A 14,261-nucleotide genomic window follows, 5' to 3' on the forward strand; every position below is an offset into this window, starting at 1 on the left:
CCCACTCTTTGTGTCATTAATCCTTTGTATTTTTTTTTTCTCAAGTTCATTGATTTTTGACTCTGATCGTAATGATTTCCTTCCTTCTACTGGTTTTGGAATTGGTTTGTTATTTTTTTTCAAGGGCCTTGAGATGCATTATTAATTTGTTTATTTGGGATTTTTCTTATGTAGGCACTCATAACTATAAAATTTCTCCTTAGACCTGCCTTCATAGTGTCCCAGAAGTTCTGATATGTTGTATCACTATTCTCATAGTAATTTTTAAATTTCTCACTTGATTTCTTTTATCACCCATTCATGTACAAAAAAGTATTGTTCAATCTCTATGTGTTTATATAGTTTCTGTAGAGTTTTGTCATATTAATTTCTAATTTCATTTCATTATGATATAATAAGATGCAAGGAATTATATCAGGTATTTTTTTTGTATTTGCTAAGAGTTGTTTTGTGGCCTGCTTTATGATCTTTTTGAAGAAGAATTCATAAGCTACTGAGAAGAAAGTGTATTCAGCTGTTGGTGGATGAAATATTCTATAGATGTCTAGTAGATCAATTTAATTTATAATATTTTTCAGGTCTGAAGAGTCTTTACTAAGTTCCTGTCTGGATGACCTATCTAATGGTGAGATAGGTGTGTTGAAATTGCCCAGTATTATTGTACTGTGTCTATCTGGGCCTTCAGTTTGAATAGCGTCTCTTTTATGTAATCGAACCCATGCTTGGGTCATAAATATTTATTACTTTTATATCTTTTTGTTGGATTGTTGTCTTTACCAATATGAACCTTCTTGTTTTTTGTGATTCACTTTAATGTGAAATCTGTTTTATCAGATATGAGAAAATCTGCTTCTTTTTTGGACTCCATTCACATGATATGTCAATTTTTATTCTTTCACTTTCAGCCTGTGGCTGTTTTTGCATGTTAGATAGGTCTTTTACAAACAACATACAGTTGGGTCTTATTTCTTTAATCCATTCTGCCAGCCTATGTCTTTTAATCAGAGAATAGAGACCATTTACATTCAATGTTATTATAGAGAGATGTTAATTAATTACTAATATTTTGGTTTGTTTATCATGTTTAATTTGGTCCTTTTTCTCATTTGGTTATCTGTTTTTAAAATGAGATTTTTTTTGGTGCTATTTCTTCTATGTTCATCATTTCTTTAAGTAAGTTCTGTAATGGTGGTTCAGCAGTCATGAATTCTTATATTTTCTGCTTATTTTGCAAGATTTTTATTTCATCTTTGCTTTTGAATCATAGCCTTGCTGGATCTTGTAGTCTTGGTTGACAGTTATTTTCTTTCAGGCCTTGGAACACATCCTGACTTGCAGAGTTATGAGAAATCAGAAGTGATTCTGAATCACTTACCTCTAAATGTGGCCTGATGTTTTCCTCTTGAGGCTTTTAAAATCCTATCCTTGTTCTGAATGTTAGACATTTTAATTATAATGTGTCATAGAAAGGTTCTTTTTTTGATCTTGTCTATTTGGGGTCCTGAATGCCTCTGGTATCTTGATAATCATATCCATCTTATTCTTAAGGTTTGGAAAATTCTGTTATTATTTCCCTGAAGAGTTTATCCATTCCATTAACCTACATCTCACAGCCCTCTTCAATTCCAGTGGTTGTTAAACTTAGTCTCCTCATATCCCAGAGTTCTTGTATATTCTGTTCATTGTTACTTTTTTTTTTTTTCCCTTTAATACTGTCTGAATGTTCAAGGCTGGCCAATTTATTTTCTAGCCCTGAGACTTTGTCTTCAGTATGGTCTACTCTATTAGAGAAGCTTTCAAGTAAAAATTTTATTTGTTTTATTGTGTCTTTCATTTCTAAGATTTGTGTTTGGTTCTTTTTAAAAAATATTTCTATCTCCTTATTGAATTTATCATTCATAATCTGTAAACTTCTATAATGCATTCAGTTTTTTTTGTATTCCTTTAGAATTCATTGATCATTTTTATAATAATTCCTTTGAATTACTTAGCTGATATTTCATTCACTTCAATATTTTGGGGGTCATTTGCTGGTGAACTATGAATGTTAGGAAGTATTGTGTAGCTTGCTTTTTCATATTTCTTGTATTTCACGTATTGGGTTTTATGCATCTGTTGGAATGTGTTTCTCCTCCACTCTTCTGTGTGGGCCTTGATAGAGCACAATCTTCACTTGCCAAAGTGTCCTAGAGTGTTCTGGATTGAGACTCCCTTGTAGGTATCCACAGCCATCATGTTATTTCTCTCTGTTTTGGCTACAGTAATAGATGTCCATAGGTGAGATGTTGGTGTCCACCTCTAGTCATTTTTACTTCAGGCCTGATCATTAGTTTGGGTTTTTATCTCTTCCATTCTTTGTATTGAAGTGTACTAAAGATTGTCACTAATTTGTATATGGAGCGAGGTGCATCTGTCTTTTGGTTGAGTTTAGTTCAGCAGCAGAGTTTTACCCTGTGAATTGTAGTGTCCCTGTAGGTTCCCAGCATCTCATAGGAGGAACAAAGAATTGCAACAACCTATGCAAACAATATACAGCATTAAACTAATACTTCATTCCTATTATGGCATCTACAATGTTAATTGCCACAAAAACCAGAAATGGTAGGGTCAGTTATTGCCATCAGCAAAAACAATAAGTAACCATATATTATATTTGGTGTTAAATCAAACAACAAGTGTCAACTATGGCATCCACAGCAGTAATCATTGCAACAGCATTAATGGTGGGGACAGGAGTTATATAAGCCAGTTAGTGCTAAAAGATGGTAAGAATACAGTTAAGTAAGAGAAAAGAAAATGTGATAGGAAGGTAGAAAAGAGTTTACAATTTCAAAAAGTGAGATGCAGAAAAGATGTAGCTTGTGATGGTTATAAGGAAGGAGGAGAAAAAAAGTAGAAGTAACATAGGAAAGGGAGAGTGAAAGAACAAGAGGCTTGGCTGTTAGCAGAAAAAAAGAAGAGAAACAAGAGGAACAGACGAATGAAAAACAATACAAAACAAATCCAAAATATTACTAATCAAAACCCCTAACCCTTAAAAAACAAGGCAAGGCCAGGTGTAGTGGTGCATATTTGTAATCTAGTGGCTTGGAAAACTGAGGCAGGAGGATTGCAAATTTGAGGCCAGCTTCAGCAACTTAGCAAAGCCCTGAGGACTTGGTGAGATCCTGTCTCAAAATAACAAATTTTAAAAAATTTAAAATATGTGGCTCAGTGGTTAAGTGATCCTAAGATCAATTCCCAGTACCAAAACAAAACAAAAATAACAAGGCAAAGAAAAAAAGAACATTTTAAAAATGCTAAAAATCTGAAAAAAGAAATAAATATGTATGTCATGAACTAATCAGCACAGCAAAAGCATGCACAAAAACAAAAAGAAAAAAAGATTCTTAATAAAAAGGAATTGTTTCCACTGAGGTGGTCAAAATAGTCAGTCAGGCATCGATAGTAACCATCTATTCTTATTATCTTTTCATTTCTTCTTGAGTTATGTACTGAGTGCAAGAACAAGGGCTGAGGGTTATTAAACCTTTCTTCTTTTTGTGTTACTCACTAAGCTGCCAGTTGGAGTGGCCTATGGTTGAAGCTGGTTCAAATAATTCTCAGCTTCTCTTCTCCTCAGTACGAGGTAGGATGGAATGGGAAGTACTCTCAGCTGGAGTTTTGTCTGTACAGACCAAATTGATGTTCTTCCTGGGTGGGGTTGCTGCAGAATTCTGTATGTGGAGTTCCAGCAGGTGGGGCTTAGTTCTAATCAGACCTCAGGGGCTTTGTTGGCTTGTGTCTGCTCTGGAGAGATTAGATCGACATACCCCTAGGCCCTGGAAGTTGCTGATCTCTGCTGGGAATATTGCTCTCCAGAGCCTCATTAGGATTCTACTTATGAGGTGAGGGAGCCAATCATTCACCTCTTCTGCTGCCCTTGAACACAGCCTTTCCAGGCTTCCCAGGCTTAGTCCCTGAGTGTATGCAACTCCCACCTGTTCAGTTTTCCAGCCTGCTTTAGCTGGTCACATGAGTCACCAGACTCAAAAGGGGAAGAGATCCCCTTTGCTAAAGCGAAGAAAACTGACTTGAATTCCCCTGGGTGAAATATTCTTGGCCTGTTCTACAGCTCCAGCCCTTCCAATATAATGTTTCTTCTTTGTTTAATGTACCCAAATTTCTGAATCTCTAAGACACTGTGACCATCCAATTTTGAGATTTATTGAAATCTCTCTTTCACTCACCTCACAGAGAAAGCAGTACTCCTGCTGCTTGAATCACGAGCCAAGCAATGTCTAGGAATGCCAGCCTTCTTCCAGCCTGCCATCTTGAATCTCCTATTTGCTTTCTTACAAAACCAAAGGCCGAATGTTTTCTCTAATATGTGGATGCTAATTCACTATAAGGTTGGATGGGGGGTAGAGTGGGGGGGAGGAGTAGGGCACACTAGGGAAGAATAGCATTACCTTAGATTAGGTAGAGGGAAGTGATGGGAAGGGAGTGGAGGGGAGGGGATGTGGGGATAGGAAAGATGGTAGAATGAAACAGACATTATTACTGTATGTATATATGTGACTGCATGACCAATATGATTCTGCAACATGTACACAGAAAAATGAGAAATTATATCCCACCTATGTATGATATATCAAAGTGCATAAATGTGATCTCCTGTCATGTATAAATAATTAAAACAAATAAAAAATTATTTAAAAAACCCACTTTTTATTTCACTCACTTTTTTAAAAAACAAAAATTTAAACTAACACTCATCTATAAAAGTTTCCAATTCAAATGCACAACTCATTGTATTTTCCAAAATGAACACTTCTCTGTAACTGTCATTCAGGTCAAGAACAGAATATTACTACCATCCAGTAATATTTCCCTTCTTCCTCCCCCTTTTTTCTTTACTTTTTACTTTTTGAACTCTATATTATCAAACAGTATACAGGTATTCTTTTATATCTGGCTTCTTTAGCTTTCCCAAACTAATTGTGCCAATTTACATACCACACTAGACATGTTTAAGAGTTTCAGTTGTTCCATTCTCTCATTAATACTTGATATTACTAGTTTTCCTAGTTTTAGTCATTCTGATGGGTGTATAGTAATCTTTCAGTGTGACTTTAGTTTATGTTTTCCTGATGACTAAAAATATTCAGTATGGGCTGGGATTGTGGCTCAATGGTAGATAGAGCGCTTGCTTAGCACTGGGTTCCATCCCTGGCACCACATTTAAAAAAAAAAAAAAAAAAAACCAAACCCAAACAAACAAAAAAACAAATAAAATAAAGGTATGGTGTCCATCTACAACAAAAAAATTTTAAAAAATATGCAACATCATTTTTTAACGGTTATTTTGTGAAATACTAGTTTAACTCTTTTGCTTTTTTTTTTTTTAATTTTTTATTGTTGGCTGTTCAAAACATTATGTAGTTCTTGATATATCATATTTCACACTTTGATTCAAGTGGGTTATGAGCTCCCATTTTTACCCCATATACAGATTGCAGAATCACATCAGTTACACATCCATTGATTTACATATTGCCATACTAGTGTCTGTTGTGTTCTGCTGCCTTTCCTATCCTCTACTATCCCCCCTCCCCTCCCCTCCCCTCACCTCTTCTCTCTCTGCCCCCTCTACTGACATTCATTTGTCCCCCTTGTATTATTTTTCCCTTTCCCCTCACTTCCTCTTGTATGTACTTTTTTATAACTCTGAGGGTCTCCTTCCATTTCCATGCAATTTCCCTTCTCTCTCCCTTTCCCTCCCACCTCTCATCCCTGTTTAATGTTAATCTTCTTCTCATGCTCTTCGACCCTACTCTGTTCTTAGTTACTCTCCTTATATCAAAGAAGACATTTGGCATTTGTTTTTTAGGGATTGGCTAGCTTCACTTAGCATAATCTGCTCGAATGCCATCCATTTCCCTGTAAATTCTATGATTTTGTCATTTTTTAATGCAGAGTAATACTCCATTGTGTATAAATGCCACATTTTTTTAATCCATTCATCTATTGAAGGGCATCTAGGACGGTTGAGCTGCTATGAACATCGATGTAGCAGTGTCCCTGTAGCATGCTCTTTTTAGGTCTTTAGGGAATAGACCGAGAAGGGGAATAGCTGGGTCAAATGGTGGCTCCATTCCCAGCTTTCCAAGAAATCTCCATACTGCTTTCCAAATTGGCTGCACCAATTTGCAGTCCCACCAGCAGTGTACAAGTGTACCCTTTTCCCCACATCCTCGCCAGCACTTGTTGTTGTTTGACTTCATAATGGCTGCCAATCTAACTGGAGTGAGATGGTATCTTAGGGTGGTTTTGATTTGCATTTCTCTGACTGCTAGAGATGGTGAGCATTTTTTCATGTACTTGTTGATTGATTGTATGTCCTCGTCTGAGAAGTGTCTGTTCAGGTCCTTGGCCCATTTGTTGATTGGGTTGTTTGTTCTCTTATTGTCTAATTTTTTGAGTTCTTTGTATACTCTGGATATTAGGGCTCTATCTGAAGTGTGAGGAGTAAAGATTTGTTCCCAGGATGTAGGCTCTCTATTTACCTCTCTTATTGTTTCTTTTGCTGAGAAAAAACTTTTTAGTTTGAGTAAGTCCCATTTGTTGATTCTAGTTATTAACTTTTGTGCTATGGGTGTCCTATTGAGGAATTTGGAGCCCGACCCCACAGTATGTAGATCGTAGCCAACTTTTTCTTCTATCAGATGGCGTGTCTCTGATTTGATATCAAGCTCCTTGATCCATTTTGAATTCACTTTTGTGCATGGCGAGAGAAAGGGATTCAGTTTCATTTTGTTGCATATGGATTTCCAGTTTTCCCAGCACCATTTGTTGAAGATGCTATCCTTCCTCCATTGCATGCTTTTAGCCCCTTTATCAAATATAAGGTAGTTGTAGTTTTGTGGATTGGTTTCTGTGTCCTCTATTCTGTACCATTGGTCCACCCGCCTGTTTTGGTACCAGTACCATGCTGTTTTTGTTACTATTGCTCTGTAGTATAGTTTGAAGTCTGGTATCGCTATACCGCCTGATTCACACTTCCTGCTTAGCATTGTTTTTGCTATTCTGGGTCGTTTATTTTTCCATATGAATTTCATGATTGCTTTCTCTATTTCTACAAGAAATGCCGTTGGGATTTTGATTGGCATTGCATTAAACCTATAGAGAACTTTTGGTAATATCGCCATTTTGATGATGTTAGTTCTGCCTATCCATGAACAGGGTATATTTTTCTATCTTCTAAGATCTTCTTCTATTTCTCTCTTTAGGGTTCTGTAGTTTTCATTGTATAGGTCTTTCACCTCTTTTGTTAGGTTGATTCCCAAGTATTTTATTTTTTTTGAAGATATTGTGAATGGAGTGGTTGTCCTCATTTCCATTTCAGAGGATTTGTCGCTGATATACAGGAATGCCTTTGATTTATGCATGTTGATTTTATATCCTGCCACTTTGCTGAATTCATTTATTAGCTCTAATAGTTTCTTTGTAGACCCTTTTGGGTCTGCTAGGTATAGAATCATGTCATCTGCAAATAGTGATAATTTAAGTTCTTCTTTTCCTATTTTGATGCCTTTAATTTCTTTCGTCTGTCTAATTGCTCTGGCCAGTGTTTCGAGAACTATGTTGAACAGAAGTGGTGAGAGAGGGCATCCCTGTCTTGTTCCAGATTTTAGAGGGAATGCCTTCAATGTTTCTCCATTCAGAATGATGCTAGCCTGAGGCTTAGCATAGATTGCTTTTACAATACTGAGGTATGTTCCTGTTATCCCTAGTTTTTCTAGAGTTTTGAACATAAAGGGATGCTGTACTTTGTCGAATGCTTTTTCCGCATCTATCGAGATGATCATATGGTTCTTATTTTTAAGTCTATTGATGTGGTGAATAACATTTATTGATTTCCATATATTGAACCAGCCTTGCATCCCAGGGATGAATCCTACTTGATCATGGTGCACAATTTTTTTGATATGTTTTTGTATCCGATTCGCCAGAATTTTATTGAGGATTTTTGCATCTAGGTTCATTAGAGATATTGGTCTGTAGTTTTCTTTCTTTGAAGTGTCTTTGTCTGGTTTAGGTATCAGGGTGATGTTGGCCTCGTAGAATGAATTTGGAAGTTCTCCCTCTTTTTCTATTTACTGAAGTAGCTTGAAAAGTATTGGTATTAGTTCCTCTTTAAAGGTTTTGTAAAACTCTGCTGTATACCCATCCGGTCCTGGGCTTTTCTTAGTTGGTAGTCTTTTGATGGTTTCTTCTATTTCCTCAATTGATATTGGTCTGTTTAGGTTGTCTATATCCTCCTGACTCAATCTGGGCAGATCATATGACTTAAGAAATTTATCGATGACTTCACTATCTTCTAATTTATTGGAGTATAAGATTCAAAATAATTTTTGATTATCTTCTGTATATCTGAAGTGTCTATTGTGATATTGCCTTTTTCATCCTATATGCTAGTAATTTGAGTTCTCTCTCTTCTTCTCTTCGCTAGCATGGCTAAGGGTCTGTCGATTTTGTTTATTTTTTCAAAGAACCAACTTTTAGTTTTGTCAATTTTTTCAATTGTTTCTTTTGTTTCAATTTCATTAATTTCAGCTCTGATTTTAATTATTTCTTGCCTTCTACTTCTTTTGCTGTTGTTTTGCTCTTCTTTTTCTAGGATTTTGAGATGAAGTATGAGATCATTTATTTGTTGGTTTTTTCTTTTTTTAAGGAATGAACTCCAAGCAGTGAATTTTCCTCTTAGAACTGCTTTCAATGTGTCCCATAGATTCCGATATGTTGTGTCTGTGTTTTCATTAATCTCTAAGAATTTTTTAATTTCCTCCTTGATGTCTTCTATAACCCATTGATCATTCAGTAACCTATTGTTCATTCTCCAAGTGATGTATTCTTTTTCCTTCCTTCTTTTATCGTTGATTTTCAGTTCCATTCCATTATGATCAGATAGGATGCATGGTATTATCTCTACTCCTTTATATTGTCTAAGAGTTGCCCTGTGACATAATATATGATCTATTTTTGAGAAGGATCCATGTGCTGCTGAGAAAAAAGTGTAACTGCTTGATGTTGGGTGGTATATTCTATATATGTCAATTAAGTCTAGGTTATTAATTGTGTTATTGAGTTCTATAGTTTCCTTATTCAACTTTTGTTTGGAAGATCTGTCCAGTGGCGAGAGAGGTGTGTTGAAGTCTCCCATGATTATGGTATGGTGGTCTATTAGACTCTTGAACTTGAGAAGATTTTGTTTGACGAACATAGCTGCACCATTGTTTGGGGCATAAATATTTATGATTGTTATGTCTTGTTGGTGTATGGTTCCCTTAAGCAGTATGTAGTGTCCCTCTTTATCTCTTTTGATTAACTTTGGCTTGAAATCTATTTTATTTGATATGAGTATGGACACTCCTGCTTGTTTCCGAAGTCCATATGAGTGATATGATTTTTCCCAACCTTTCACCTTCAGCCTATGTATGTCTTTTCCTATCAAATGCGTCTCCTGTAGGCAGCATATTGTTGGGTCTTGTTTTGTGATCCATTCTACTAGCCTGTGTCTCTTGATTGGTGAGTTTAAGCCATTAACATTTAGGGTTATTATTGAGATATGGGTTGTTGTTCCAGCCATATTTGTTTATTTATGTTACTAAACATGGTTTGTTTTCCTCTTTGATTATTTTTCCCCCCTTTACAGTCCTACCTCCCACTGTTGGTTTTCATTGTTATTTTCCATTTCCTCTTCCTGTAATGTTTTGCCAAGGATGTTTTGAAGAGATGGTTTTCTAGCTGCATATTCTTTTAACTTTTGTTTATCGTGGAAGGTTTTAATTTCATCTTCCATCCTGAAGCTTAATTTCGCTGGAAACACAATTCTTGGTTGGAACCCATTTTCTTTCAGTGTTTGAAATATGTTATTCCAGGATCTTCTAGCTTTCAGAGTCTGTGTTGAAAGATCAGCTGTTATCCTGATTGGCTTACCCCTAAATGTGATCTGCTTCCTTTCTCTTGTAGCTTTTAAAATTCTCTCCTTATTCTGTATGTTGGGCATCTTCATTATAATGTGTCTAGGTGTGGGTCTCTTATGATTTTGCACATTCGGCGTCCTGTAGGCTTCTAGGATTTGGGATTCTGTCTCATTCTTCAAGTCTGGGAAGTTTTCTTGTATTATTTCATTGAATAGATTGCTCATTCCTTTGGTTTGAAACTCTGTCCCTTCCTGTATCCCAATGACTCTTAAATTTGGTCTCTTGATGTTATCCCATATTTCTTGGATGTTCTGCTCATGGTTTCTTAACAGTCTTGATGAGCTGTCTATGTTCTTTTCAAGTTGAAATACTTTATCTTCATTGTCTGATGTTCTATCTTCTAAGTGTTCTACTCTGCTGGTAGTATTCTCAATTGAGTTTTTAAGTTGGTTTATTGCTTCCTGCATTTCTAGGATTTCTGTTTGTTTGTTTTTTATAACCTCTATCTCCCTGTATAGTTGATCTTTTGCTTCTTGGATTTGTTTATGTAATTCATTGTTGAAGTGATCTTTCATTGTCTGATTTTGCTATCTAATGTCTTCCTTGAGACTCCAGATCATCTGAAGCATGTATATCCTGAATTCTTTATCTGACTTTCCATCTGCTGCAGCTATTACCTCTTCTAACGTTGAGTTGACCTGCATTGCTTGTGGTCCTTTCTTTCCTTGTCTCTTCATACTGTTCGCGTTCCTTTCTACTTGGTGAAACTGTTGTGCTATTGAATTTTCCCCCTATATATTTATATTGGTCTTGTATAGTTGCAAAGTCTCCCTCGCAGGCGCGGGCGGCGGCTCTGCCCCTCCTCCAATTGGGGCAATGTGCCTACCACGCCGGCAGGCTGCTGGGCCTGCTACCCGGTCGGTAGCAGGTCCGCCTACCTTGCAGGCGCGGGCGGCGGCTCTGTCCCTCTGCGGGCCGCTAGGCTTGTTCTGTTGGTGGTCGCAGTTCTGCCTACTTTGCAGGCGCAGGCAGCGGCACTGCCCCTCTGCAGGCCTCTGGGGCTGTTCTGCCAGTGGGTCGCAGGTCCGCCTACCTTGCAGGCGCGGGGGGCGGGGCGGCTCTACCCTTCCTCAGGCCACTGGGCCTGTTCTGTGTGTCGGTTGCAGGTCTGGCCTGTTCTGATGGTGGTCACAGTTCCGTCTACCTTGCAGGCGCGGGGGGAGGGGGCGGCTCTGCCTCTCAGCAGGCCGCTGCTCCTCTTCTGCCGGTGGGTCGCAGGCCCGCCTATCTTGCAGGAGTGATTGGAAGCTCTGTCCCGCCGTGGGCCACTGGGCCTCTTCTGTTGGTGGTCACAGTTCAGCCTACCTGGCAGGCGCGGGGGGTGGGGGGCGGCTCTGCCCCTCAGCAGGCCGCTGGGCCTGCTCTGTGGGTGGTCACAGTTCTGTCTACCTTGCCGGCGCAGGGGGAGGGGGCGGCTCTGCCTCTTAGCAGGCCGCTGCTCCTCTTCTGCCGGTGGGTTGCAGGCCCTCTTTTGCTTATTTTTTGTTGTATCTTCTTTTTCTTATTGAAATGTAGAAGTGCTTTATACCGTACAGATATAAGCCATTTGTCAGCTATATACGTTGCAAGTATCTTTTCATGCAACTCTTTTCTGCTGTATGGTTTGCGTTTTCATTTTTTCTTTTTGTATTACTGTGGATTGAAGGACTGAATCACTTTTTTATTCTTTAAGATATCTTTTTTTTTTTCTTTTTTGTGGTGCTGGGGATTGAACCCAGGGCCTTGTGCATGTAAGGCAAGCACTCTACAAACTTAGCTATATCCCCAGCCCTCTTTAAGTTATCTTTTGATGAGTAGAAGTTTAAAATTTTAGGCCAAGTGTGATTATAAGTGCCTGTAATCCCCGTGAGTCAGGAGGCTGAGGCAGGAGGATCATAAATTTGAGGCCAGCCTGGGCAACTTAGAGAGACGCTGTCTCAAAATAAAAAAATAAAAAGGGCTGGGAATATAGCTCAGTGGTAGAGTGCAATCTCTGGGTTCAATCCCTAGTACTGGGGTGGGAGGAGGGAAGAACACAAACCAAATTTTAATGTTAACTAGTTAGTAATCTCTTCCTTTATTGGCCAGTGCTTTCTGTATCCTGTTAAAAAATCTTCTGTGGTCATGAAAATATTTGTTTATATTATCTTCTAGAAATTTTATTATTTTACTTTTCATATTTAGATCCCTAGTCCACCTGGAACTGACTTTTCTGTGTGTAATGCAGGTAGGGGTTAGTTTTATTCAAAATATGCCTGATTATTTTGATTAGTCTTTTGCTGTCTCAGTTAAAAAAAACCTAACTTTTGTTTCTTTAAATATCTAATTATTTTATAACCAGTAGTATATATTTTTAATTGTATAATGTAGAGATTAAGACTGCATCCTTGGGACTAGACTGCTTGTGTTCCACCTTCTCAAAAAAATTATTAACTTGGAGCTGGGATGATTGTACACACCTGTAGTCCCAGCTATTCATGAGGCCAAGGCAGGAGAAAAAGTTAAGCCCAGGAGATTAAGACCAGCCTGGGTAACAAAGTGAAATCATGTCTAAAAAAAAAATCATTTGACATATTTATTGAGCACCTACTCCATGCAAATCCCTCTTCTAAATTCTGGGTATATCACAGCATGTAATACAAAGTCTTGTCTATATGTGTAATTGTTCAACCAGGTGGTCTACTGCTTTTTCATGAGGAGAAGGCTGATTGCATAAAAAGATAAAGACTGGAAAGAAGGTCTGTTCTCCTTTCTCTGGGAAAGTCCCTGTCATATGAGGCAGAGATGGTCATTTCCTTATGAGGATTAGAGCTTGAATATTATTTATTTTTTTTCAAATTACTTCAGTTTCAATTTTACAATTATATTGTTCTTTTTCCTCTTACTTATAGTTCACTTAGCAGCCATGGAAGGCCACCTTCATTGTTTTAAATTCCTACTCAGCAGAATGAATAGTGGAACACAAGCTTTAAAAGCCTTCAATGATAATGGAGAAAATGTATTGGACCTGGCCCAGAGGTTTTTTAAACACAATATTTTACAGTTTATCCAGGGGGCTAAATATGAAGGAAATGATTTAGGAGATCAAGAAAGTAAGTAATTAACCTGAAAATGTTATTATAATATAATGGTAATAATAAATAGAATCAAATGGGAAAAGAAAAGAAGTTATAAGGCACATGTTTCATTAAAATTTGTAATATATCATTGTTCAAACATTAATCCAGACTATTTATTATGAAATAGTTTAGACAAAAGTATGTTGAGATAACATAAGGAACACTGTTATTACTGAATTCAAGAATAAAATATTACAGAGTTTGAAATCTCTTGAACTTCTCTCTGTAATACTATTATCCACCATGCGGCCTGCGCATTGGTTTCATTAATGAGGTTCTTGGCATAAAAGTTAGCTAGCAGAGATCGAAATAAAACACACAGACTCAGTTACCTTTTTCTATGACCAGGTCTGAGACGGCTCCCCTCTCTGGCTCCAACCTCGAACCACCCGTAGGGCAGCAAGGATTACTCGGGGCTAGCAGGAGAGAGAGTGAGTGAGCACGCCAGGGAGTAGCCTTTTATTGGGGAACAAGAAATTCAGGGGATAATTCCATCCAATGAAGGTTGGGGGGGCGGGCCGCACTCCAAGGTCAGGGTCAGTGATTGGGCCCCCCGGGTCAGTGGTCAGTCACACCCCCACACGGACGGGTTCTCTCATCAGGAGAGGGCCGGGAAAATTCCGACATAGCTAGAAGCCTCAGGCCCAAACCGCGAGTCACCCAGTCACGCGTGAGAATGGCTCTCCACACTATTATTTTTTCTTCTTCCTCCAGGGTAAAATATTATGTTGATTTATTATTCCATTCTCTGATTTTATATTTTAATTATGAATGTATCTATGTGTGTGTACTATATCATTAAAATATATAGTATTATTTTGTATATTTGTTATAATAAGAGGCTAAACTGTTGTAGTAAAGAAATCCTAAAATACAATTACTTAAATGATATATAAGTTTATTTCTTGTATTTGACAGCCTGGGTTAAAGAGTGAATCTGTTATATCTGTTTATTCAGAGCCTACTATGCTATTAACTCCCTCTAGTTTTTGCTAATCAAGCAGGGGTGAGATGATAGGGGAGGGGAAGAGGACATGATATAAGCCTAGGACCACTGATTTCCAAGTTGGAGATTGCTAACACTGAGTTGGAAAATTAGTCACATGGCCATAAATAGCTTTTTTTTTCTTTTATA

At 37.7% G+C, this 14,261-nt stretch overlaps 1 protein-coding gene across 1 annotated transcript in view; it reads left to right on the forward strand.

Moving 5' to 3' along the window:
• Positions 1–14,261, forward strand: part of Ankrd42 (ankyrin repeat domain 42) — a 66,377-nt gene that overhangs the window by 24,296 nt on the left and 27,820 nt on the right. Inside the window, exon 7 of the mRNA XM_071616978.1 lies at positions 12,899–13,099. Coding sequence (XP_071473079.1) covers positions 12,899–13,099 — 201 coding nt within the window. The remainder of the gene's footprint in view (positions 1–12,898; positions 13,100–14,261) is intronic.

Source organism: Marmota flaviventris, chromosome 9 (assembly GCF_047511675.1).
Source record: "Marmota flaviventris isolate mMarFla1 chromosome 9, mMarFla1.hap1, whole genome shotgun sequence".
NCBI lineage: Eukaryota > Metazoa > Chordata > Mammalia > Rodentia > Sciuridae > Marmota > Marmota flaviventris.